Raw genomic sequence first — 27,929 nt, forward strand, 5'->3', positions numbered from 1 at the left:
TCGAGCAGCTCCACGTCCCCCTTGTGTTGCTGCCCCCAGCGCTGGGCACAGGACTGCAGGGGGGTCTCCTCTCCCTCAGCCTGCTGCTCACGCTCCTTTTGACGCGGCCCGGGACACGGTTGGTTTCTGGGTGCGAGCGCACACTGGTGGGTCATGGTGAGCTCCTCCTGACCCAGCACCAAGTGAAGGAAGCCCGTGTGCGGTGAGCTCGCCGTGTTTAACGGGGCGGAAGCTCCCGCCGAGCCGCGGCAGCGTTCGAACGGCCGCTGAGGCGGCGGGGCGGGCCGCGTTGCCGGGGCAACTGCCTCCTCCCCGCGCCGTTCCGGCAACAGGGCGGGGCTGGCCGCGTTGCCATGGTAACTCCCGCCCCTCCCGCAGCGGCCCAGAGAGGCGCCTCCGCGGCGGCGGGCGGAGGAAGGGTGCGGGCGGGTGTCGCGCCTGCGCAGAGGGTGCGGGCTGGCGGCGTGCGTGTTGTTGTGCGGCGGCGGCAAGATGGCGGCGCACGGGGGCTCTGCGGCCTCCTCGGCGCTGAAGGGGTTAATCCAGCAGTTCACCGCCATCACGGGTGAGGCACACGGAAGCCGGGGCCCGCTGATCCTCGGCCGCGGCTACCACGGCTGCTGCGTGCTTAACGGGCGGCTTCCGTCCGGCCCCCGTTGCCGCGTCAAGGGGGCGGCAGTCCCGGCGGGCCGGGGGCGGGAGGCCGGACGGGAGGAGCGGGCCATGGCGTGAGGCGCTGCGTTGGGCGAGGCGGAGCAGCGCGGGCGGGCGGCCCCGGGCACGCTCCCGCCCGTCTCCTGGGGGTCCGCCCGCTACCGCCGCGGCCTCCCTCGGGGCGAGGGGGCTGGTGACGCCCGGGCCTGTCAGCGGGCTCGCTCCGGGGCCCGGCTCGCCGCGGCGGTAGGTGCCCGAGCCGGGCACCCTTGGTCCCTCCGCCCTGTGTGTCATCGTGTCCCCCTCGCTTTTAGCGGCGGCTTGGGGGTGCTCGGTATGCCGAGCTACTCGGTGGTGAGGGTGCGGGTGCACATCCTCCTTCCCTCCCGGCGATGCGGTCCGTTGCGCCCCGGGAATCGCGTCCCGCCTCTGCAAATAAAGCTGACGGCCGGGAGGGAGCCTGTAGCTGACCGCTGAGTCCGCGTTAAAAACGAGAAAAATAAATCGATCTTAAAATACGGTCAGGTTACTGAGAAGTTTATGTTAGTTTTCTGAGGAAAACACCTAGTCGCTTTTAAATTGAAGTTTGCGTCAGGTGATCATTGCTGCTTTGGCTTGCGTACTATGAGCGTTTGACCCACTTTGTGTTTAACCCGCTTCACTATAGTTTCACCCCTTGCTTATGGCACTGCATATCAAATACTAAAGGAGTGTTTAATAAAACGTCTTCGGCTTTTTGTGTTTTTTGGGGGTGTTTTTTGTTGTGTTTTTTTATTGTTTTGGGGTTTTTTTTTCCTTGATTTACATGAAACTGTTTTTAAATTGTTTACTCTAACCAGCTTAATTTAGGGTTGTGTCCTTGTACTGGGGCTTGGATGCACTTAAATCCTGAACAGGGATGTTGAGGATGTTTAGTATGCTGTGAAGATCCTGTGTCAACTGGAAATTATTGATCACTCAGCTGTCCTTAAAGAAGCCCTTTTGGATAAACCCTTTGAACAAAAAGAACCTACGGCAAATACCTTTTCATTGTAGTGCCCCTGTGTGCCTTGTGGTTTCTTTTTGGTAGTGCCTGAGATATTTGCTAAAAACTGATCCGGAACTGGCAGATTAATGATAGTTTACCCTTCCTGATGGCTTTCTGTGCTTATATAGATAGTTCATGCCAAACATAAGAGGACCCCACCTTTCTGCTTTCACAAAAGAAAAAAAAAAAAAAAACTTGCTGGGCTTCACCCATCCACTGTTAAAGTAGAGTTTTTGAGTTTTGTTTTTCCATTTTAACAGAATGAAGGATATATCTGAAAGTGTGTTGTGTGGAGCTTGTTTTGCTGGTAGTGGCATGATTTGACAGGTGCTCAAAAGCTCAGTGGTTTGTGTTAGCAGCTTTCAACTTTGAGGTGTAAGTATATGAATTCACTCCTGTCTGGGGGGAAAAAGGCTGAATATATACAGCAGTTTGAACCTTGTGTAGGTGATAGTGAGTTATAAATAGAAATAGTTCTTGATATGTTTATCTTAACTAGATGGCAGAATTGTGTTTCTTTGGTGCTCTTATCCAGAAAAGTATTGCTAAGAGAATGTAGCTCCTGTGTATCTTTTCTGGTGGAATGATGGGATGTTTTTGAAGTTTGATTTGAGACTTAAGAAATATTTAGTATTTCCTGTTTGCTGGCACAAGCACTGAAAACATGCATATGATGGCAGTTTCCTTAGGAGTTAGGAGGAACAAGCACTTTCTGTGCTGGTATCTCTTTAAACAGCAGAGGGCTGAGTGTAATTTTTCTTCTAGCTCTTCTAAATGAATGTCTTTGCATTACTGACTGTATATTGAGGGTGTAGGGTGCTGTGCATATAATAACTATATGCTGGTTTTGTTTAATTGCTACAGTTGACATTGAAATGAGCTGAAAATAGTTTCTTGAGATGTTACTAGTTTTTATTTTGTGCTTTCGTCATCTCCATTAAGATCTTCAAATGCAGCTGACTGTCACCCGAGCCATGGCATGGCAGATTAGGTTTTCTGGAAACCAGTTTGCTCAATCAGTTTGGCTTTCTCTGTGGTTTAAAGTAATTGAATAATTTAGAACTGATTTATCTCAACAGTTTCCAAGGGTATTTTCTGTTCAAACTAGAGCTTCTTGAGTGTTTCTAAGAAAAATCATAGAAACATCCAAATATGTTTTGCTAAGAGTGATGTTATCTGTGACTCTAATGCTGGGGAAAGTGTTTTCTTCATTTTGGTGATTTGCAGTGAGCCTAGTAAGAACTTCTACAGGTCTAAAAGCTGCTCCCAAACTGGTTCAGTTGCATTTTGCCACTCTTTCTCTCTACCAGCCTTCCCATATGAAAATAAACTATTTGGCAGCCCCGTTGCCTATAGAGGCAGATGCTGTAGTAAGTAGATATTTAAGGGGTTGGGTGCAGGAAAGCTTCCACTGATGAGAGTGCTTCTGTTGATGGTACGGTTTTTGAGAAGTTGGGAGGTAGAGGCTGTAACTCCTTCTCGGGAAGGAGTTACAAATGATGTTAAGAACTGCATTCTGAGCAGCAAGAATGAGATTGATTTAGGTGTACTTAGGAGAGATTTAAATAAATGTTAGTCATTATATGAATAATTGTGTAGACAAGTACTACTTTCTCCCTCTTGGCTCCCCTCTGTTCCTACCCTCAGCCCTCTCTGGACTGAGCTTTAGCTTGTTTGTTTTTGTCTTTCAGTGCAATCAGTAAAACAGGGTATCTTTTCTTCCATCTCAAAATATCTGTTATAAGTGGGTAAAAAACACTTTAGTAGCAGGTATTCACCCTGTTAAAATGTGAAGTCAGGTTTTCATAGGTTTTGTGTGTTTGCCTGTTAGTGTTTGGAAAATTGAACCAGGTCCGATTCAACTGAAAAAGGTCTGATCTAGAAAAAAAGGAAACCAATGCAAAACCCCCTCAAATGGCTTTCAATCAGTTTTCTCTTGATGGCAGGAAAAAGTCTGCCTGTCCTATGTGCAGGCATTCCCGTCTCCTGTGAGATAAGTTCGTCTCATGGCATAGTAGTACTTCAGAGATAAATAGCAACTAATAAGCTGTTCTTTCTTTCTAATTATTAATGCTTTGAAAGAGAAAGCTTGCTGCTCAGCTGCTCCTAGCAATTCCAATCAAAATGTTTTCCAAAGAATGCTCAATTTTTACTTCCATCATTACAGGTGCCAGTGAAAGTGTGGGAAAGCATATGCTTGAAGCATGCAACAATAATCTGGAGATGGCTGTCACCATGTTTCTGGATGGTGGAGGCATAGCGGAGGAGCCTAGCACCAGTTCTGCAGGGGTGTCTGCTGTTCGACCACACACTGAGTATGTACCTGCTGAACCTGTCTGTAAAAATGATTTTTCTGTCTTAAGAACTTAATAGTGTAAAGCAGAAAAAAATAAGGCAGTTGCCATTTCTAACCTTCTGTCAACTCATGTAATATGCGCTGCTTTGATATCTTGTTACATTTAATTGCTCCAATATTGTTCTGGGTAAACAGATTCTTACTAACAAGTTAAGTTGGTATGTAGACTAACATAAGTTAGTCTCCCTTTCATTACTTCAGAAGTTTTCTGTGGTTTCTACATACTCTTTTTTTGCAGACAGAGCTCAAGACATGGAAGTTGGAGATCCAGTAGCAAGATATTCTTACTTTTGAATTGCTCCAACGATCTTGCTTTACATTAATTTGTCAGTTAAAGAGTTCTGTTTTTTTTCTTATTAAAGTAATGACCTTAGTCCCACTTGTAACGGTTTTATGGTGTTGGTTTAAGCGTAACCAGATTTGGCCCTGGAAAGGCTAGATTGTGTACACTGCTATGCAGAGAAATAAGCAACTACAAAATCTGCATCAGTGTCTTAACATCAGTCTGAGCTACTTTTCAAAGCCTAGATGGTCAGGAGCCACAAACTGCACACTTTACAACTTCAAAGAATCTGAGGGAAGAGGGCGCTTCAAGAGTTAGCTCATAGACAGGATAAAGCAAATGGATTTCTTTGGGTGATCCATGCCCTCCTTTGCATAATTCCATGGGCTGAGTGACCACCCTGAGTAAGTGAAACTGTTTTGGAGCCCTTGTGATTTTCTTTCTTCTCCTATTCTTAATTTCAGATCACCTAGCAGTCTCTGCAGGCATAACTAAGCTGTTGATATATGAGGCACCCCAGCTGTGTAAGCAAAAATTGCTACAGAAATGTGAGGAAATGTCTGTTTTGACCATCCTGTTTTCCTTCCTCTGGAAAAGAGAGGGCTGTGAGTTTCAAGTGGAAGCAAAAAGTTTTAGAAGGAAGCTAGTAATAAGGAAGATATATTTTTTTTTTCTCCATGTAGATAATCAGGGAAGAAGGTGGCAAGTGGATCAATTAGCAGCCTTTGCTAAGTTATTAAAGATGTTTAAATAATAAATTGACAAAGCCTGGTCTCTTCTGACTTCAGAACTTTTGATTCTGTGCAGTGGTACAGCAGCATCCTTAGCTGGTTCAAGTTGCAGGACCCTTTTGAGTACAATGGGATGTGGTTTATGTGCTTGGAGTATTATAATCTTTCTGATATTTTGAATTTGTTTTTTTCTTCCCACTTCACAGGGATGAAGTACGAGCTCCAATTCCTCAAAAACAGGAAATTTTAGTAGAGCCTGAGCCCTTGTTTGGAGGTAGGCTTATGCTCTTGTTTGTTTGTTTCTTCTCTTTGCCTTGAGATGAGCTAAGTGACAGAAGAAAAACAGAACTTGCTGAATATGAAGAAAGCATTGATGTCTTTTTATTCTTGTTGTTTTCCTTGCTGCAACTCTGCAGCCATGTAACATGATTGCCTTCTTGGAAGTAACACCAGTGTTATTGAAAACCTCACACATCAGAGATGCTGCATTCCCCGTGGTACAAATTTGCGAACTCCTGTTTCATGGGACTTTATGAGGCTACAGCTGTGCAAGTCTACATCTGTGTTCTGTGGTTCAGAACCATGTGGTACTGCTGTGAAAGTGTAGTTTTCAAGCTGATGGGATAAACAATTGAGCCTTGACTGACAGGTGAAAATGAAGAGGACAAATCCATGCTTCTCAGGGAGATGATAATTCAGGAAAAAGGGCTGAACTGTATGATTAGTCATAATTTTCTTCGTTCCTCATTTAGGAATTTAATTTGCTCTTCAAAGTGCATCATGCAGCTACTTTTCTTGTTTGTTTTCTGGAACTGTTTATCATTTCTGCTTTTGAAAGTTGGTTTTTTTTCCTTCCCCTCTAAGGGAACAGGTGATAGAAATGCTGTTTTCTTTTTGGGTACTTATCTGAAACACTGTTTAGTGCTCGTGGTAATACACTAATGTCCTGAATCTCAAAACCTCAATCTCAGACCTGTGCTGTAGTGGTTCTTTTACAGAAGCATGGGGGTGGAGCTTCTGTAGCAGGACTGGATTACCTGGTACATTATCCTCTCCTTTTGTATAATGTCTGTATGGATATCTAAGGGGCTCTCTTTCTATGCTTTCTTCCTCTAGCCTTGTCCTTCTCATGTCCATTTCTGCTTGTCTGTGTGGCTTTTGCCATGCCAGGTGAATTTAGAGCCTTGCCCTTTTTATCGAGGAAAGGCATGCAAGCACTCCTATTTAAAGTGGTCTCATAACTGTAGGAAATGTTCTTTTCTATTGTTCAGTTCCTGTGCTAGAAGGAGGAGGCCAAGCTTCAGGTTTACCCTGGAACTGGTTTTCTCTTATCTTTTTTTTTCCAACATGAGATGGGTCTTTACCCAAGATGCACAAGCTGAGAGGTGGTTTCAGAGGAAAGTGCCCTGCTGAGGGCTCTCTGAAGACAGCGCACTTGTTCCTGTGGCCCAACAGACCTTTTAACAAAGGTCTTTATGCTCCTATGGGTTCAGGAATCTAGGAAGCACAGGATTAAGATCTGATGACCCTAATGCTTGGTCCTGTTCTACCCACCTGTCACAGTGATCTCTGACACACTCACCACCCAGCTGAAGTGATCTTTAGATAAGTGAGAGCCTCCTGGCACCGTCTGGTCTATCAGTACTAATATGCTCAGTAATGGCACTTGTGTTTATAACAAGCTAGCTGAAACTGGAAAGGCAGTTCACTTTGTCTTTTCAGCTCTAAGCACAGGGGATATGCCAGTTTCTGTGTCACGTTGAGGTGGTTGTCTGAGCTGCCTGAATTGCTGTGAACATCTTCAGCAGCACTGCCATGCTGTAGCTAAGCCTGGCAATGGAAATGCTGCTTTTGCTGAAGTGGTCCTTCAGTTGCTATTCTTAGCTGCTGTTTAAGTTGCTCCGAAGTTGAATTTAATGAGTTGTGCTTGTGCCTAAGCATTTAGAGGTGAAAGAGATGTTACTAACAGGAGTTAGGCATTATTCACAAGCATGTTTCTCATTCAGGCTTACTTTCTTTTTCCATGTTAGTCTGTATGGGATACAATGATTCTTTCCTTTGTAAAGGAAGAATGCAAGCAGCAAGAACTGAGCACCATTCTTTATGCCCTTGGAGTGGCACAAGCTGAAAGATGCTGCACACACTATGGGTGCAAAACCGGAAGGGTCTCTAAAATCAAGTTTTGGAGGTACTTGCTTTGTAACCCATGTGTAGGTCATGCTTTCTCACTGTAAATGGATTTTTCTTACTACAGGTTTCTGGTGGGCACAAATTGTATTTCTCTTAAACTTGTTATTGTGTCTTATTTATTATGTCTTTGAAAGTTCTACCTTAAAATTCTTCTCCTTTCAGTTGATAGTGATGCAGATGAATAGTTGGAATAAGCCCTGGCAGGCAGTTCTGTTTGCATTCCAAGTGCAATGGTTGTGTTGTACGGAAGGACTTCAGTGGTACATTTAGGTACTATTCCATTTATCTTCCTAGGCCACTCTCTCTGTCCAGCTGCAGTTGTGAAGGTTTTTTTGCAGATAGTGATGCAGGATTCAGTGTGGTGTGGCTGTTGCCAGTCCAGCCAAGAAGTTGGGACAGGATCCAGATAAGAGTTTTGTTAAGAGTAGAAGCATGCTGTGGAAAAAAAAAACCAAACATATTTCCTCATGAAGAAAATATTATCCTACAGGGTTTAATCTTTCAAAGTTTTTTTTTTCATCTACTTGAAGGTCTTTGCTAAAAAATCTTGACAGGAGTTGTGACATGTTGATGCTGTGATTCCGATGGGCCTTGGTGAGCCCATCTGAAAAGGCTGAATTTAAACTTGGGTGTATTGTTGATACACATTTTGTTTCTGGGGTACGGTTTGTTGGAGGGAGGGTATGTTAGGAAATGGGTATTATAAACCCATTTCCATCCTCCTCCCACCCTTCTTAATGACCCTGCTCCCTCATAATTCATGCTTTTTTCTTTTCCATTTGTCCACATGTGATGGAAAGTACTAATGTGCAGTTATTTTGATAATATATGTCTGAAATAACTCTTGCAATATGTTTTTTTTAAGCTCCTAAAAGACGCAGACCTGCGCGTTCAATATTTGATGGCTTTCGGGATTTTCAGACAGAAACCAGTAAGTGTCTACAGATCAGTAAGCTACAGTTTGTTTGGGTTTTTTAAATGCAAATAAGAGTGGAAAATCCTTTCCATTTTAAGTTAGGACAGCTTTCAGTTGTTGAACGTTTTTTTAAATTGCCTACTGTATAGCAAAAGTGTGGGGTCTTCTAGTAACTGTGTTAGGCTGTTCATTGTTGTCATGTCAGTGCTGTTTGCTGACGTGCCTCTTCCGCATTTGTGGTACAGTTAAGGTTGTTGGATTTTTGTTCTGGGGTGTCTGAGAGTAGTGAGTAATGGACACATGAAGCAGGTAGTAAGGGTGCTGGTCCAAACACTTTCCTGTGTTACATAAGTAAAGCCTACAGACAGTATATTCTGTCTGCTTTGGTATAGCACATATTTTCTTGACAACTCTGAGCACATTTATTTTTTCTGCTCTAGAGAACTGAAAAGGGGGAATAATCTTAACACCCATGTAGACATTAAGTTCATTCACTAAATTTTTCTTGGCTAGCCAGTGGTCATTCTGGCATTTGAATTAGATTTGAGTAGCCCTGAGGCAGCTACCTTGGCCACACACAAGGTTCTCATGAATTTAATTGCTGTTTACCACCGTCTGTTCATATGTAGAATCTTCAAATGACAAAGCACTGAGCTGTTACTTAAGCCATTAAGCTTCACAGAGTATGATTCTTTGACAGCAGAGCAGACATTTCACAGATGAGTTAGAGCTGTTGTGCAGTTGCTGTCACTGATGTTGGTGGAGTGTTCAAGAGGTCTAACCATGGACCAGGTTCCCATGTAGTTAGGTGCTGTTGAATGCTGAACTGAAAATAAGTGTTCATAATTACTTTCTTTCCCCTGACAGGTTTGCCTAGGGTTTTCTGGTAATAATAAACTCAACAAATGCTAAAGCCACTGGCAGCTGTGTTAATGAAAATACACCATTTACAGAATCATCATACCCTTAGATTTTTTTCTCATCATCTCCACTCATTTAGAGATGCACGATAAGTCATTGTGAGGGCTTGTGATAAAACTTTATCACGCCTTTTGGTAAAGCTTCATAGATAAATATCACTGGCAAGCTCTGAAAAAGTGACCCTGGCCTTGAAAGTCCAGATTATTTCCTGGCCCTAGGCCTCCTTCACAGAGATGCTTTTTTCCTTGTGGAATCCAGAGTCTGCTCAAAAATGGGTTGTATGTTACAGCCTGTTGACAGCTCCTTTCACTACTGTAAAGCTTGTGGTTGTGGGATAGTTATTGCACATTTCAGCTGTCTTGATTCCATATAAGATACATCATCATATCCATGCATTTTTAGATGAACAATTACTGTGATTTTCTTTTATTGTATATGGTCATGTCTATGTAGGAAATATGTTCTGTATTATTTTGAATGGAATCGATAGCACTAAAAGAAACATGGCCAAAGTGTGGTACTTGGGGGTAAACAAGGCTGAAAATCTGTTCACCTGAAAGAGACAGTAGTATAAGTCATGGCTGCTCATTTGTTTTCAAATACTGGCATATGACCTTTGCTGATACATTCATTAAGATGATTTTTAAAAGCAAAATAAATGCCCAGTGCTTGAGAAAGTTAGGGCAGGCAGGGTTCTTCCCTTACATAGCAGCTAATCTTGTTCAATGGGATCTGACCTTGTGATTTCAGTGCCAATATGTATGACATACAGCAAATAATATACCCATCTTGTGAGTATTTTGTCTAATTTAGCTTCCTTTCCTCTGGGGCTGTGCAGTTCGACAGGAGCAGGAGCTACGAAACGGAGGGGCAGTAGATAAGAAACTCACTACTCTAGCAGATCTCTTCAGACCTCCCATTGATCTGATGCACAAAGGCAGCTTTGAAACGGTAAGTTCTGAAATTTTGGTGCACTTTCTTCCGTGATGACCATGTGCAGTGTGGAAGCCTTGTGTTCGACTGTATAGTGATAAATATTTGATGGGCTGCATATGGGAATGCTAATGACTTATTGAAGGACTTAATGTGGTCTGTCATCATTAGTTATGCTTAAATGTCAGTGTGGCAAATCACACTTGATGAAAGACTTTAGTGCATGAGGGAGGCTGGTTGAAACAGAGAAATTGCATTCCTCAAAGTCTCTTTATAGAGCATGATACAGAAAAAGCTGAAGTAATTGCTTTTGGTAGGTGAGCAAGTACTTTGCAAGGGGCAATATAGTTTTCAGCACAGCCCTGCTAAGAAGCTCAGGTGGAGTTCTGTTAACACAGCTAAGTGTTTTTTGATACCTGAGCTAGTAAAAGTATTTTGAATGTGGCTTTGTCATGAAGACACAACTTTTATCTTCAGTAGAGGCCTTGCTCTTGTATAAAATCATAGTGGTTGTCTTTTCCATCTGGTTGTGATGGAAAAGTATCCAAGAGATTGTCTTCTCAGGGGACCGTTAGCTTTAATAATTTCAAGTGTCACCTTTCCTTTCTGTGTAGGCATGTATGGATCTAGTAGTGAGTTATAATACGGATCAGTGACTTACGTAATGATTAGAGATGTGCAAACTGGTATATATTTTTATTTTTTAAGTCCGTAATTTCTAGGTATTTTTCAGAAATTGCAGTTACTACTGAACTTCCACCTGGTCATCTTTTAAGTAGCTGAGATTGAGGAGGGTGGTGGTGATTATTGTATGATGACTTCATGAAAATGCAAATTGATCATCGAATGGTGCAATACAGATACTGCAAACAGTGCCAAAGATCTGACTCAAATTTAAAAACGTGTACACTTTCTGGTATTGGCATTCACCTTTTTTCTGTACTTGTACAGTTCCTTGTCCAATGAGATACTCTTCATTTCAAACTGATGTTCCTAAACTTCACCACGATAAAAATCTTCAGCTTCTCAATTTGATGACCCTTACAACTTCCATTTTGCCTTTTACCTGTAGACTGCTGTACTGCTTTTAGCCTGGGACAGTGTCAGGCCTGTGAATCCAGTGATCAGTCTCTCAGAACTCATCTTTAGCAAGCTACTGTTAGCTTCTTCCTTTTCTGTACACTTAGAGAAACATTTGTAAACTATAATAAATCAGATGTATATGACACTCAAAAGTACCAAAGACTAAATACTGTCATTTTGATGCTTTTGTAGTTTAGTGTTAACCTAAATGGGGTTTATTATTATTGGTACGTGATGTATTCTGACCTCTGGAGGATGTACAAGAACATTGTCAGTGTTTTCCCACGTACGCTTGTCATAGAATCATTTAGGATTTCTGACTTTATTCAAACTTAGCAAGAGTGGTGGCATCTGGTCTTACTAAGGCATTCATGTATCTTTGTTACTCATCTTTTGTTGCTCCTCTTGTGTGTACCCAAGGGTTGATTTTGATAGGAAATATAGTTATTTTTGGTTTTCCAGAAGAAACCTATTTTTCTTCAATTACAAAGAAACTTACCAGTAAGGTGCAAAAAGTTGCCGTTTCATTTTAACTCAGTAATACTAGCTTTTAAGAGTAGCTGAGATTTAACTTCTGTTGAAGAAAACTTTCCAAGTGTTGAATGGCATTAATTTATTTGGTTTTTAACTTGATATCTCTGAAAAAGGACTGTGCTTCACATATAGAACAGCTTATGATCGTTATATTTGTAAAGTTAAGTATGTGATTAACTAAATTACACCATAGAAATGTCGTGAAAAATATTTGATACAGAAAATCTATGAAAGACCTTCTTTTAATCCTGCAGGCTTTTTGACCATGAGCCACTAGATATTAGTTACGTAGCGACTGATGGAATGGGCTATACAAACCAGGAGTAAACAACTGATAGGTCAATATCTTGCTGGCCCTAACTGCCTTTTTTTTCCTACTAGAAAATGTCAGAGAAACTTTTAGAGCTTAAATACCCAACATCACTAAAATAGTCTGTATTTGAGTAGTATTGCGTGGTTATATTATTGGGCCGTTGTCAGTTAAGATTGCACAAGGGATTTGTAACTGTCATTTCTTGACTGTAATACCAAGCTTTAATGTGTATTAAGTTTCATAGTTACCTCTTTAATGAAGATTTTTGCACACCAAACACGGTTTGTATGGAACAGCATGGTGATCTTTTAATCTCAAAGACTGCTCTCAAGAATTGCAGGTGTTCCATCCCTTTGTGCATATGATATGAAATACGATTTAATTTGTGGCGGTACACTCTGGATTGACTTAGTTTACACTTCTTGTTTAGGGAAGAGGTAGTTCTGGTGCTTGCAATTTTGTGCTTGATGCTCTTTAGGATTTCACTACTTCTCTGAAGTGACTGTAATGTTACAGAGTTTCAGTTCTGTCTATATGAAGTGTCCTCTTTCTGTAAGTTGAGCCTCTCTTAGCTGCTCTCTGCTTCAGGGCTGATTTTCCTTGTATGTAGCAAGCACCAGTAAGTTTGGAAGCTAATCTAGTTCTTGTACTCAAGTAGTGCAATTATCTTTGCATAAGGTGCTTCTAGACTAGCTGTTTGCCAAAACATAGCCCTAGGAATGTCTGGTTGATGAAAGGATGTATGCCTTGTCCCATGCAAGAAGTATAAATGCAGCACAGATAGGCTATTTCGTGTTAGACAATTTCATTCTCTGACTTGGTCATCTGTTGTCTTGCAACCTAAACCATGCTTGATTAGCAGATGTCCAGAAGGCCATAAGATGCTGGTTCCACTTACTTGTTTCTCCCTGCTGACTTAAAGGAGTAATGCATTTCAACAGAGCTGAGCAAGGGAGAACCACTACAACATTTATAAACCATACATGGTTCAGAAAAGACAAATGAAAGGAAAACATTATTTTGAGTAGTGTGAAAGCTCGAGGTTATCCAGTACTGAGTGTAAAATAAGATGACTTCCACATATTGCCTAACAAGTTTGCTGGCTTCTTGATAAAAGTTGTCACAGTGATGAAAAATGTGGCTGAGTAGAAAAAGGTAAACTCGGGACAAACGGGTTTTGGTTTGGTTTTGTGTTTGTCCCCTTGTGTATGAGATCTGCCTCTGTCTTTGAAAGTTCCTACTCTGCTGATAGCTGAAAGCTTGAACAGAGATGTTTGCAAGGAGTGATTGTTCTGTATTTACCCAATGTGTGTGCTCTTTAAATGCCTGGTAATGGCCTTTATACCTTGAAAGAGGAAGAGAAATGGGGGCGTTGATATTCCAAACAGCAGATCTAAAGCCCTGAGACTTTGGGGATACACAAGCCAGATCTTAAGCCTTCCATTGTTCTTTTGTCACTTACCAAAATAACCCACCAATATAATCTCCAAACACACAGCATTTCTTCACCCCACACTCTTTCCACCACCTTAGAAGAAAAGCAGTAGCTGTGTAAGAGCAGAGCTCTGTGTGTGTGAGATGATGGCATCTTTTTAAATGTTGTATGTAAAGCCTCTTTTGTTTTTCTTCTAGAAGGAAGTTACAAGTAGTTTAAAAAGCTACACCAGCTCTACAGGTGAAAACTCATCTTTGCAAATGTTCTGGGTGGAATTTCCTGCTTGCAAACTTGTGAGGGCCTTAGGTGGGTGGAGGAGAGGTAGAGGTAGGTTTTCACTGATACTGAAAAATACACAAAGTAGGTATAGAAGAGCAAGATGCACTTTCCAGCTTTCTAGTTTTTGAGTTCCTTTAATCTAGTATGGATTACTTTAGAACACAGGACTAAGGCAATCCAGTTGACTCAAACAACATAAGGATTTTTGTTCCTTTTAAACTTGGGCAGTACCTCTAGGCCTCATCTTAAACTGATTTCATAGAGTTAGTTCTCAAAATCCACAGTTAGCTCAAAAGAAATCTTTGAAGCCTAATGACTATATTTAAGACCCTTACTGGTTACTTGGGTATCACCTGCCCCACTTTTCTCTCCTGGTGACCAAATGCTGGATTCTGACACTATAATATTAGTGGTAAGTAGTTAGCATAAGGCCCCTGGTGAGAACAGGAGGACTGTTCTGTGCTTCTTCATTAATTTTTTTTTTTTTTTTTCAATAAAATAAAACTTGGCTCTGCAGGTCACCTGGCCATGCAGATTAATTTTGTAGACTGACATTTCATGAAGCTAGGTGTGTGGGGTTCATGTGTCTGCCTGTCACATCATGGATGGGCTGACTATTCAGAAGTGCACTGGCTGAAATTCGTTTTAAAAGTAAAAACTTTGGTTTGGGGAACAAAATATTGCCCAAAACAGCAAAATCTTGAGTAACATCCCAATTCCTTGAATTTGCTGTTCAGTACCTTACCAGCAGGATGGTGAACACACTTACACTTTTTAAATTTTTTAAAAAGAAAGGCACTTCATATGCTAGTTCCAGTCTTTCTAGGTGGTAAGAGCATTCCTGCTGTTGATATAGCCCTCTTTTTTTCAACAGGTATGACAGTTCAGCGATCAGAATTACATTCTTGATCAAACTCCTACCATTAACTTGCAACCAAGCAATCAGACAATGCCAGCTTTGTGACTCAAACCAGTAAGATTTCTTTCCTGCGCCTTCCTGTCTCCCTCCCCACTTGCAGTCTGGATAATGAGCATCAAAAAAGGATGCCTAGTTTGGCAGTGACACAGTAATACAGTGGCTCAAAACTTGGAGAGAAGAAAAAAACATGCAGAGAGGGGGTTCTGTTGAATTTATGCAAGTCCTCTGTCAATTACGCAACCTACTTATAGAAGATGATCTACAGGTTTATCTTTAGAATGAGCAGGTCTTTCGTCTGTTTTCAGATCAGTGTGATTGACTGCACTCTTTCCCAAACAAATACTTTATTTGGTGTCCCTGTGTCCCACCCACCCAAGTTGCTTTTTCCACTCTGTGCTTGGTTTGTTGAAATCCAGCAGCTCGCTTCATCAGTGTGGTTCTGTAATTCAAGCAGTCTCATCTTAAGCAGGCCTTTCAGACCTGCCTTCAGTTTTGTGGATGCCTTTTCACTAGCACTGTCCATCTTTCTCACTGTGAAGGGGTTTTGGTGAAAAATTTTACAGTGTTAGAAGCCATCACTGATCATTGCTGGCATTGGTTGGATCTGGCTCTTCAGTTTTATCTAATAAAGCTTTTCTCTCTGCTTACAGGCCAAAGAGTGTGGTCAAATGCAGAACAAATGGCTCATGATAAACATTCAGAATGTGCAAGATTTTGCCTGTCAGTGTCTCAACCGTGATGTTTGGAGCAATGAGGCTGTGAAGAACATAATCCGGGAGCATTTCATTTTTTGGCAGGTGAGAAGTTTAATAGGGCTGGGTAGGTAACACGGTGTCCTGGTAGGTGGGGTAGTGGAAAGAACAGACAACTTTGAATAAAATGTCACTGTTGCAGTTCTCTTGGTGAACTTGTAGAAAAGATGCAGTACTTAATGGAAGTGTAGTTCATGGATGTAGATTTAGTTGGTGGGTATGCATTTGAGTGCATAAACTGCCTTTCACTTGTGCATTCAAGATGTTACTACTTAGCTTCTAATATATGGAGTGTTAGAGGTATATTTTCAGCCTGTCAGTTACTAAGAAATGTATGTACCATTTGTACTGTGAAAGGAAAAGCTGTCTATTGTCAAGGTACAGTTTGTGTTCCCTCTCCACCCAGTAATTTGCTTACAATGTGGTGGTTTTTTTTAGGTATACCATGACAGTGAGGAAGGACAGAGGTACATACAGTTTTATAAATTAGCAGACTTCCCTTATGTTTCCATCCTGGATCCCAGGACAGGTAAGATAAGTGACAGTTGGACCTGCAGTTTCTGTATTCCATACAACTTCACTGTTATATTCAGTGAAGAATCTTAGTTATGTTGTTTTGCTCTATGAGGGACTCATTGTTCCTGAAGATGTATGTTTTGGAGGAACTGAGGGAATAAAACTCCCAAGAGTTGCTGAAATTTTGTGTACGTGGTTATTGCACCCGATAGTTTACCGGGTATTTTGCTTAGCAAGTGAAAATAGTACCACCTGGTGGTAAAACCCAGAAATGACTTTTTTTTTTTAGTGTTCTCTTAAAAACTACTTGAAATCATGTGCTGAATAAACTACGATATTTGTAAGCTTTACATGAATCTGCGTCCAGCTCCTTGCTCAGGAGCTTTGTGACTCTCAGCAATGACTTAGTAAATTGCATCTTAGTTTTCCAATGCGATTTTGGCTTTGGGTTTGTTGTTTGGTTTGGTTTTTGTTTTTTTACCTGAACAGTCAAACTTCTACTTACCCATCCAGCTCTTTTGAAATTGTTACTTTTCTTTTGTATCCCAACACCCTGTCTTCTTTCATCATGATATAGTGCAACAATATTAATGCTCTGATTTCCTGCTTCTCAGGACTGAAGTAATAGTGTCTGTAATCAGAGCTGAGATTTCTTGCTATTTGACTTAATCCACCCAAAGCTACTTACTATTTTTAATGTTGATACTGAACTTAGGATATTCTTCTTAGCTCTTTACATACAGAAGCAAATGAGGCTTGCCACGGTGTAGAATCAAAGCAGGCAAGAATATAGAAATGCTTCTTCATAAACATCTTTGTCTTTGTTTTGTTTTGTTTCATTTTGAAACTTAATTCACTATTCTGTGCGCACATTCCCATAGGTAAAAAGAAAAGAACAGAAATAAACAGGGTCTGTACTTACGTCTGGCTGTAACTGAAACCTTTTCAAGGGAGAGGAGGGAAGAAGCTTCATAATATCAGATGGTATCCTGTAGGAAGCTGCAGTTCCACAAGACTCTTGCAGAATGCACACACAGTAGTGAATTGGTGTGTTTCACCTGTAAGCTGCAAACTTTTGCTGAAATTCCACTTCATGACAACTTTCGTTCCCTAGGTCAGAAACTAGTGGAGTGGCACCAGCTAGATGTGACTTCTTTCTTGGACCAAGTGACTGGGTTCCTGAGTGAGCATGGGCAGCTGGATGGCCATTCTACCAGCCCTCCTGAAAAATGTTCTCGTTCAGTAAGTATAAGACCCTCTAGTAAAACTGGAGAAACCTGAAAGAACATGCTAACCTGTCTTGCCCAGCTGTACTGTTGTCCCATTCTGTAGTATAAACAGACTTAACGAATTAGCGCAAGAGCAGGCAAGGATCTGGTGCACCAGAGAATGCCTTCTCCCATTATAGTTGTTTTTGTTGTGCACTTTGTGCTTTCAGCATTTGTTTTGGATTTAACAGTCACAGAATTGTGCATGTGTGGAAGGAAAATGTACTAACTCCATGTGAAACTCCAAGAAATCATTAAGTCATCATAGCATGACTAGCTTTTCACGGTTTGTTCCTGACAGTAGCTTCTCTTTGGAAGACTGATGTTGTCTACTTTTAAATACATACTGAAAATCCATTTTTTATATATTTGTGTTATGTCTGCTTTCAACAGGAGAGTCTCATTGATGCCAGTGAGGACAGCCAGTTGGAAGCTGCTATCAGAGCCTCATTACAGGAGACGCATTTTGATTCCACACAGGCCAAGCAGGAGAGTCGGTCAGATGAAGAATCAGAGTCAGAGATTTTCTCTGGAAGTGAGGAGTTTATTTCAGTTTGTGGATCTGAGGAGGAGGAGGAATCGGAGAATCCTGCCAAGTTGAGGAAGTCTCCACACAAGGACTTGGGGTATAAAAAAGAGGAGAGCCGAAGGCCTCAGCCCGACCCCCCTGCAAGGACTGAGCCTGGGACAACATCAAATCACAGAGTACTGCCCTGCATTGATGCAGGGGTACTGGAGGAGTCAACTGACAAGCCTGAAAGTACGTTCCAGGGCCTAGACGTAAATGGTAAGTTGCCATGTTATGGGTTTTGTTAGTTTTGGGGCTTTTTTTTAGTGACCTGTGTTTTGTTTATGTTTGGCTTTTTTTTTTCTTTTGTTTTGTTTTCCCTAAATTCTTTATATGCTGACAAGGATGGTTTCATCCCTTATTTTGAAAAGCTAAATCTTTTCTTCTGTCTTATTCCCTCCTTGACACCAAATGTTTGAGCAATTCACCTTGGCAGTAGTACCTCTTTGGCATAGTGATGCCTCACACTGCAGAACTCTATTAGTCACTGAGCTCAAATTTCTTGCTTTGAGACCCTATCCAGAAATAAAGTACGCATGTGTGTAATGCAGGTGCGTATAACAGGGCTTCTACCACTGTGGTAGAGAGAAGTAGAACGACATCAGCCCCACCTCATGCTCATTTAGCTTGGCTGCCTTGACAGTCTGGACTGAGTTTCAGTAATGCAACTTTGGCTGATACAAACAAGTCACTGGAGTGTCTCTTTCTCCCTGTGCTCCCTGAGCTGGACACCAAAGTGAGGTGGTCTCAGAGGCAGAGGTAGCACAGTGTGCTTTTCTCTGAGAACACTGTCCAGTTTTGGTGACTACTGTTAACTCTGGACAGAATCCTGAGTTTGTGTGTTGTATTTTAAACACATGTGGTAGAAGTGTATCTTCAGAGACTGGAACCTTGTATTTGTCTGCAGTCTGTAACCGTCCTATGCTGCACAGTAAAGTGTGCCACCTAAAATCTACAAAAAATCTCAGTTCAGCTGCCTTGTTGTTTGTTAACTTATATCAACTTCCTTTATGGCAGGACCAAAGGCACAGCTGATGCTAAGGTATCCAGATGGAAAGAGGGAACAGATTTCACTGCCTGAACAAGCTAAACTTCTGGTGAGTGGAGTTAATGGGAATACTTGTTTGAATACAGGAGAGCTGAAACTGGAGGATTTATTTTCCTGTGGTGGCACTATGGAATTTGGATGTCGTGGAAGTGTTATATGCAGGGAGTGCTTGCAGTGTCATTTTGTTGTGTTTCTTTGTGGTGTTCCTCTTCTGATCAACAGGGTCTGCTGGCTCTGTATGTTTCCATTGCTGCTTGGTTTGCATGTACTCTCCAGTGTCTTCTTTAGTCCCCAGACTGAGAGTTCCCTTTCTAAAATTTCTCTAAATGGCTTTTGCATTAATCTTTAAATTACCATAAAATACTCTCAGCTTACTCATTCGTGTTTTGGTTTGTTTTCCTAAATGCAAAAGTTCAGTCATTGCTTATGGTTAGAGAATGGTAAAATCAAAAGCAAAATTCTTCATTCTTGTTCTCAGTCCCTTTCATTGTACTTCCAAACTCCTTTCTGGATATGGATGGCAGAGCAGAATTCGGAGGAACTTCTCCCCCGAAAATTTTATTACAATATTATTCAATTACTGTTCTTGAGGTGTGTGTCTCAGCTGTGCTTTGGGCTTGCTTACCTTGGGAAAGCTTATGTGAAAGGCATTTCCATTAAAATTTTGCAGGTGCTTCCCTGGAAGTAGTGCGTAGAGGTCACTGTGGTCCTGTTAGCTGTGGGTCTTCATGATGCAGTGGCCAGTAAAGCGCATTTTTATGTAATCAACCTAAAACCTGTGCATTGAAGTCTTAGGGAATGCAAAAGCATACCTGTTCAGAAGGATCTTGTGCAGATTGAGATGTCTTGCATCTCTTACAGAAAATGAGACTGTAAGATAGTCTGCAGCACTGTAGAAATGTATAGTGTCTCAAACTCATGTTCTCATCCTTGACTCTTATGCTTGAAAATAAAAGGAAGAAGAAAAGTTGCTTTTGTTATACCATCAGCTCTCAAATTCAAGTGTAAGTGATAGGATGTAGGCTGGCTGCAGTGCTACACTTGGAGTCCTGGGTCTGAAATACAAAGCCTAAGGGACACTAGCAGAGCATCACTCTTACTGTAAAACCAGCTTTACTGGTTGGCAGACCTTCATTCTTCTTTTATCATAGCAGTCACTGGTGTATAATCTTTCTCCAGGTACATAACTGCTTTTTTGAAAGCAGTCTGTTAAACAAATTTGCATTCATTATTAAACATGTAGCACTTAGCTAATTTATTTAGGTGATACATAAGTGTATTGATATAATCCTGATAATCTTGACTTCTGGTTTGACTCCTTTTATGGACTATGGTAGTTAAAGGAAGTTAATCTCAGCATGTGATTTCCTTTGCTGCCACCCGCTCTACAGTCAGCAGAGGAATTTAGGTGAGTCAAGGTTTGTGGGTGAAGATATATTTTTATTGCAGAGCTGAACAGGCAGCTTTTTATGCTCATGTTATGTGATCTTTTAAAGCCATTTCAGTCAGATCAGAATTGAGTCTCAGATGTTTCTTTTTGAGCATCTTTTCCATGCTGTTTTTTCAGCCCTTAACTGCTTCCATTTTTAGAGCTATCCAGAACAATAAAAATCAATTGTTTAAGGAGACAGTTGCACTTCAGAAATTTTAGCTGATGGTACAATGTGGGTCTCACACCAACACCAGCGGTTTTTACTTGTCCCTCTTGAACGTGTAGTCTGAACACACTATTCCAAGTGTGGCCCAGATGCAGAGTGGCACAGTTGCATCCCTTGATGCTGGCAATACTCTTGTTGATGCAGCTCAGGTTTCCTTTCACTGCTGCCAGGGTGCACTGTAGACATGTGTTGAGCTTTCTTGATGAGTTTTGACAATGTCTCCTGGATGACATCCTGGATCTTAACTCTAGGCAAGCAGCAGGCTTCCAAGACTTGGAATGACATTGGCAGTTGGGTGCTTCTGTGCCCTGCAGAAGAAGTCTTCACCAGCATGCACTGTTTCTCCATGCTGGTTTTGACTTGCTGAATAGGATCAGTGGGTCCAGTAGTGCCTTCCAGTGAAACTTGTTTATCCTCCCCGCATGTCTTTCTACAATTTTTTTCTACTGTTTGGTTTGGGGGGTTTTTTGTTGTTTTTTTGTGGGGTTTTTTTTCCCAAATGAGATGGGAGCTGCTGTTCTGCTGCTGTAGGTCTTCAGGATGCCTCATCTTGCAAGTTACTGTTCTCCCTGTGTGTGTGTGTCTTGCTTCTGGTCATCCCATTCTGTCTGCACCACAAGGCCTCAGTTCTTGCCCTTGCAGTGTTGCTACCAGCATCATGCTGCTTTCCTGCTTATCTGACCTGATGCAGCAGAACAAGCTGACCTCTTCCTGCAGCTCTTATACCTCATGCTGCAGCTGCGTTGATACCCCTGAAACACTGGAAGGAGTATTGCAGGCTGTTGTGGGAGACATCCTGTGTCACATCTATACCATATGACTGACAGCTTCCCTTCCAGAACACACACACTCAAGCAGCCACGCAGTTAATCTCCTGAGCCCCTTGCCTGTGAGCTGCAGAACTAAGTGCCAGGTGCTTGTTAACAACCATTCTTTTCTGTGTGCTGGGGCACTGTGGTCTGGAAGTGGCAGCTAAATAGCGAGGGAAAGCTAGCAGAATAATTAGTACTAGTAGAAGCATAATACTGCTGGCTTATCTTACACTTAATTTGCTGCCATAAATTGCCCTCCAAAACTAAGTCAGCAGTATTGCTGGAGCCCCTTTATTTTTTAACACTTTTCTGTTACATACTTATTGTCTTTTTTCCCCCGCTTTAAAGAGCTACGACTTTTCATTCCACCCAAGTCTTGCTGTGCTTCTGTATCCTCTGCTGTTCTGCCAGTCTCCATTTCTGTCCTTGGCTATTTATACTTTACGCTGTCATCTGCTGTGTTTCCTGATGAACTTGGCAAATCTCTTGGATTGTGACATGGGCATTAGCCCTTTCTGATATGTGTGCTTGTTGCATTTTGAGGCTGATCCCCCCTTCATCCTAATGCCCTCTGCATTCTGCTTCAATTGCTGTTGTAGGTGGAGAAGTCCATGAAGTGAAAAGAGCTTTTAAAAAACAGACAAAAAAACCCCACCCCCCAAACCCTTGTGCTTCTTGAGGGAAGGAAAAAAACTAATAGTAAAAATATTGCATTTATTCTTGTCATTACTGCCCCACAAAAATGCTTCTTTGGTGGCTTTTAAATCTAGTGTAAGGGTAATGTCTGATGAGCAAGTGATGGGGGCTTCTATTTCGGGGCACTTAAGGATTTTTTGCAAATCGTATTTTCATGTGACTTGAAGGTGTGATGTGGAATTCAGCTTTCTTGAATGAGTGTATTTCCATCATAGAATAGAATCATAGTATAGTTTGGGTTGGGAGGGAACCTTGAAGTGAACAGGGACATCTTCAACTAGATCAGGTTGCCCAGATCCACATCTAGCCTGGCCTTGAATGTCTTCAGGGGTGGCACATCCACCACCTCTCTGGGCAATCTGTGCCAATATTTTACCATCCTCATTGTAAAGAATTTCTTCCTCAAATCCATCCTGAATCTCACCTCCTTTAGTTTAAAGCCATTACCCCTCATCCTATCACAATGTACATCTTCCTTCTGTTTAAAGAATTGGTGAGAGAGGGGATCACTTGATAATTAGTTTTTACGATTATTCATACCAGATGTGGGCCAAATTAGGTAGTAAAGTAAAAGAGAGTCTATACTATATACAAAATTTCAGAATCTGTGATTAAAAACTTTCTTTTTTAAAGGAAAACAGGATATCTTTTGCGTTCTTTTGTGTTGTGTTGAATTATATGACACTTCTCTACCTTTCTGTCTCTCCAGGCTCTTGTGAAACATGTCCAGTCAAAAGGATACCCCAATGAACGCTTTGAACTTCTCACCAACTTCCCTCGAAGGAAACTTTCCCACCTGGACTATGAGATCACATTACAGGAAGCAGGCCTGTGTCCTCAAGAGACTGTCTTTGTGCAGGAAAGGAATTAGCACCATGGCCTGATTTCTCCCAGCCTTCCTTCCCTCTCCTCTTTGCCTGGGACACCAACTCATTAAATATGCAGTCATGGGATTGCAGTGCTGAAATCAGGCAGGCAGCTGGCTGGCTTTTCTCTCTCTTCTTCCCTTCTCTGCTCTAGTGACCAAATGAGAGTGTTCAGAGTTTTATTTTCTTCCTTCAGCTTAGGCCCTGCAGAGAGCATTGGAAAGAACATCTTTCCTTTGCTTTCATGGAATTAAGTAAAGCTATGATCTGTGTGTCTGGTATGTTGGGGCTTGGAGAGGCCACAGTACACATGCCCTTCTCGCTGCTATTTTAAAATCTGTTTTGTTTAATTTATTTTTTTCAAATAGTGTGTGATAAGGCACTGAGTTATCTCTCCGTAAGGAGAGTGTGATCTTCAGTACAATCTTTACTTTGTTTTGATGCTCTACACAAAACTTCTCCATTAACCTCACAGCCTTCTCAAGGATTAACGTACGTCATGCTCTGTGAAAACTTGCTTTTAGGGGAAGGAGCTGGTTTGAGTTGTGGTGAGATACTCTGCACCTCTCTGATTTAAAGGCTTCTAGATTGCATGCATGTTTTCCTCATGCTTTAAATGTTGCCAGTGGACATAGCAAAAAAACCAACCAACCCCCAAAAACACAACTGTACTTAATATGGGATTGACTGCTTAACCCAGAAGGAAAGCTTCCTGTCCACTGTTGCAGCAGAACTGACTCCTTGGTAGAAGTCATTGGAGTTTCCATTTGTTCTTTTCCCAGCATCCCCTTAGTGTCTCCTTTTTACTTGCTCTCAGGATTTTCCAAATGACAATAGAAGATGGCAAAATACTGTAAAGATCTTGGAGTCTCTGGAAAACACCTGACCTAAAAACTTGGCAGTTAGTTGGCTTTTTTGATGTCATGGTGTTTTGTTTTCCCCGGGAGTGACTGGCGTTGCAGGGCTTTTAGAGCACTGGTGGCAGCTGAGCGGGACAGCAAGTCCTAGGCAGGTTTCCTTCATTAATTTGGCAGCTTTGTCAAACTGTGGAAGGAATTAATGCTTTGTAAAAGACTTGCAACCTGGTGGCCTGAATGCTCTGGGCTGCTTTTTATTCTGTTTCGTGTTCATCTACCATCTAAATCCAGAAGGCTGTATGGAAAGCTACTCCTTTAGGCATTCTTTTCAGCTCTGGAAGCTGGCACCACAAGTCATGCAGGTGTACCACTGAGCCAAGCAGAGTGTTTTTCTGGGGTCTTCTCTAGACCTAGAGCTGTTGATCAATTGATGTTATAGTAGGTGTTACAGTGGGATAAAAGTTAACTAACACAGTCACCCTCAAGGTGGATGTCAAATTACTGTATTTATAACTAAAATCTCAGTTTATTGTCCCCTTAATCAACGAGGGGGAAAAGTAATGTGAGCCCTACCAGAACTGCTAACTTTTTCTGCAACTGTCAGATGATTATACTTACTTTGAAAAACCTGAAACTTTAGTGATCAGGAGCTTACCATAGACTCAAAACTTTTCAAGATACTTTGCCTTTAATTTCATTTGCTAGTTTTAGTCTTTTAAGTGTAGGAAATCACAGAAAATGTCTTGCTTTCCCATGATATATTAGCTCACAACTGTCTTTTGCTCACAACTGATGCGTTACATATAATTGTACAATTGTATAAATTTATTCACTTCCTATGCAAAAAATTATTTTGCATTCTCTGCAAAATGCAGTGTGAGGAAAGCAAACTGTGATTGCAGTTTCCCAATCAACGGTTGATGTGGTGTCAGAGCTCACTTCTGATTTGTAAAGAGCCCCTGTCATGATGGCTGCTTCCCAGCATTGGCAAGTGAATTGCAAGGCCAACAGAGGAGATGGGGTTGTTGGCATTTGGCCTGTGAAACAGCAGTGACACCTCTAGACTGAAAGATATTTCATGGTTCTAGGATACCCAGATTCATAACTTGGAGAGGAGGAAACACTTTCCATGTAGGTCTGATGCTACCCTAAGCAAGATCAGCTAATTGAAAGAACTCGCTTTGATATTGGTTGCCTTGGAACTTATTACTTCTTCTATGGCTAACCACAGGAAAATTAAGGCAGGCTGCCAACAGGACATAGTACCCAACACATGTATAGTCCCTTCGTGTCCCTCAGGCAGGCTGGGATGGGGAGTAGATTGGCCTTTCCTGCTCTCCTTCCTGTGCCTGCCAGTGTAAGGCAGGGCACCTTTGTGGTTCCACTCATTCTTTTTGGAGTTGTCGCTGTTTGGCTGTGTTTGCTGGTGGAGGGCCAACTCATTTTGGACAGGCTTGGCTTTGTATCCACTCTGGAAACTTTGTTCCACATCAGCTTTTTTAGCGGTTAAACCTGCAAAACTGACTCTCTTTGCAGTCCTAGACCTGTTCTATTGGTAGCTTCTCATCTTCCATCCTGCCCTTCCATTTTTGTAGGTGGGGCTAGGTTGTGGTTGAACCAATCCAATACAAAATATGTAATGTGGCTGAAAATATTAACCCAGTTCTGCCTGTAACAGCTTGTAGCATTGAAGCTGCAAGCTACTTGGGCTCCATTTATGAAGAGCCTTTGTTACATTTGCTTCTAGACGTTAAATCTCAAAGTCAAATTGCTTTTGACAAGGCTGGAAAAAATGTCTTAATATCTTGATTGCAGAATTAGATGCTGAAATATAAAGGATGAAGGAAAAAGATTCTTCAAAGACTGTGGTTAATGGCTTCCTGTGGGTGTTGCTCGGCCATAATTTGTGTGTTGTGTTGTAAGGACTGCCATAAGTTTTGGAGGAGCAGAAGTGCATCTAAAAAGTGTAATTCTTTCTGGGTAGAGAACTAAATGTGTTTCAAGCTGTAGCTTCTCGGTGCTTACAAAGTTTTCTTTGCACGTGCTCTTCATCAGGCAATGCTGTGTTTTGACATTTACTGTCTCACTGCAGCTAAGAGTCACAGTCACAACCAGTATTTGGAAACAGAAGGCACATTGAATGCTGCCAGGTGCTGTTGACACATTTACAATTGGCTTCCCACTGGTGATCCTTCAGAGGCCCAAGAAGGATTTCAGGTCTTCCTGGTGATACATGCTCTAAGTCAAGCTGATTGACCAGCTTCAACCTCACAGCATTCCTTACTGACATAAAGGGCAGATAAAGGCCATGCCAAACATTTCTGGGCATACTTGTGTTATTTTCATTAGGCTTTTTTCTTCAGGTCTGCAATTTTTACACTTCTGACATTCATGGACTGAAGTAAGTTACCCTTCCTCATAAATCAAGTCAGTTGACAACACCAATATTAAAGGAATATCCATGTATGTGCATAATAGCCTTGTAAAATGTAGTTTCTATAAAAAGACATCCAAAGGTACCATTGTTCCAAAGGAGACTTAAACAACAGTTTTACATCAGCCTATTTTCTGGACCCCACTAGATCTCCTGCCTTGCTTTTACAGAAGAATAACATGTCTCATCTGCAGAAGACATCCATTGTTCGCTGCTGCAAACTCCTTGCATTTCTCATGGTCCACTACTTTCAAAGCTGAGTTTTTCAAGGGCTACCAAGTTCATACATGTGTTTACACCAGCTTATACCAGTTTCCACTTCCGCTGGTACTCTGGGCTGTCCCCTGGAAAAAGCTGGTTTGAGTACATGTTTTAATAATAACCTCACTGCTGAAAGGCCTAATTTCTCTCATTGCTGTTCTTGCTGGGGCACCGAGCTGCTTCGCAGGGACTCAGAAGCAGCAAAGGCCAAAGTAAAGGCAAGGCTTCACTTGGGCTGCGTTTTGCCAGGTACCAAACACATAAAATGTGGTGCTTGTGGCTGTTATTCTAAACCACATAGAAGCACATAGCAGAGACCTGTGTGGAAATGTCCATGTGAACGGGAGGACACATGTAATTTCAGGAGCTTATCGGTTAATTTTTGTCCTTTCTTAGTTTTTAGTAAATGACACTACTTTCTTCTTGTTTTAAACCCATTTTTAGTCACATTAGTAAAAAATAGGTGGTGCTATATTCCAAGAGGAGAAGGGATAGCAGAGATGTGCTTTAGATGGGTGAAATGCAAGGTCTCAGCCCCTTGAAGACTGAGTGTGCCTTTTCTAGGTGTTCTAATAGATCTGAAGATGCAGCCCTTCCTTTTATTTATTTTAGCAAACTATTTTCTATAAATGGAAAAACAGCTACTGTTCTAAAGGCAAACCAAAACTGTTTTGAGCCCTGTATTGGCTGTCTACATTGTTGGAAATAGCCGCAGGCACACATTTGGAGATAACCTGACCATGCTTGTGGAGGTCTGTTAGTTGACATCCTGCAGAGACAGTCTTGTTGAGGTTTTCTCTGTCCGAGCCCAAGATCTTGCCTCTGTTTGGTGATACTCTGTCCGCCCCTGAACTGGTGAGGTTAATGGATACCCTTTCTGTGATGTACAGGATGACTTTTTTTCCCTGTCTCCTCTTGTCCATGAGATGCTTAGTGTCTATCCACTCCCAATAAATATAGCCATATGTATATACATATATATACACACACGTGTTTTTATTTGGAGAATGTGGCACTTAACATCAATGCCTCAACCTGACTCAGTCTTACCTTCTGTTGTTTTACATGGGTATATTATGAGTGATCGCGGAAGTTTTGGATTTGGTCACTGTCTTTAATTACTGTGAGTGTCTGCAGTACAGAGATAAGTAACTTTGTATCTGCTTGTTAAATGGTGCTGAGACTTTAAGGTGTAGAAGGATAGCAGTAAAAGTACATGGAGCAGGGGGATGAGGTGCTATTTTATAGAACAGATTTATATGAAGAACATCTGGGTAAAACACAACTCGGATGTGGTGTCTCATCAGACACACTGACCAGAGGACAGGTGATTTTTTTAAATGAGGCTTTCCTCTCATTGGTGACCATAGAGTTTGATAATTCTGACTTGGCCTGTCAGTTTTTACAGTAGGCACTTTTCTTCTTCAGTGATGGCAACTTCATATGGGAGAAGGGAGAGGATTAATTCAGAAGATTTCAGCTCACTGTGCTGGGAGGGACCAAACTCAAGGAAACCTCTGATCTATATACACAACTGCTGCATTTTTTATAAATATATGTAAATGTCCTATTGTAATATTTGATCCTGGAAATAAACTGTTTTAAGTAGCTTTCGTAAT

At 41.7% G+C, this 27,929-nt stretch overlaps 1 protein-coding gene across 1 annotated transcript; it reads left to right on the forward strand.

The window, feature by feature from the left end:
- Positions 1–406: 406 nt before the first annotated feature.
- On the forward strand, positions 407–27,928 carry UBXN7 (UBX domain protein 7). The gene is made up of 11 exons (XM_065673761.1): positions 407–565; positions 3,849–3,996; positions 5,258–5,325; positions 8,107–8,172; positions 9,917–10,029; positions 15,225–15,371; positions 15,765–15,855; positions 16,957–17,084; positions 17,504–17,897; positions 18,696–18,775; positions 22,602–27,928. Exons 1-11 carry the CDS (start codon positions 493–495, stop codon positions 22,761–22,763), a joined length of 1,470 nt encoding a protein of 489 aa, XP_065529833.1. The 5' UTR covers positions 407–492; the 3' UTR covers positions 22,764–27,928.
- The last annotated feature ends 1 nt before the right edge of the window (position 27,929 follows it).

Source organism: Lathamus discolor, chromosome 3, assembly GCF_037157495.1.
Source record: "Lathamus discolor isolate bLatDis1 chromosome 3, bLatDis1.hap1, whole genome shotgun sequence".
Lineage (NCBI taxonomy): Eukaryota > Metazoa > Chordata > Aves > Psittaciformes > Psittacidae > Lathamus > Lathamus discolor.

Excerpts from the sequence above, each read along its gene's own strand:
- UBXN7 (XM_065673761.1), top strand. The coding sequence starts at position 493 with ATGGCGGCGCACGGGGGCTCTGCGGCCTCCTCGGCGCTGAAGGGGTTA. Across the intron at positions 566-3,848 it reads GCAGTTCACCGCCATCACGG|GTGCCAGTGAAAGTGTGGGA; the intron begins GTGAGGCACACG and ends CCATCATTACAG. Across the intron at positions 17,085-17,503 it reads CTGAAAAATGTTCTCGTTCA|GAGAGTCTCATTGATGCCAG; the intron begins GTAAGTATAAGA and ends TGCTTTCAACAG.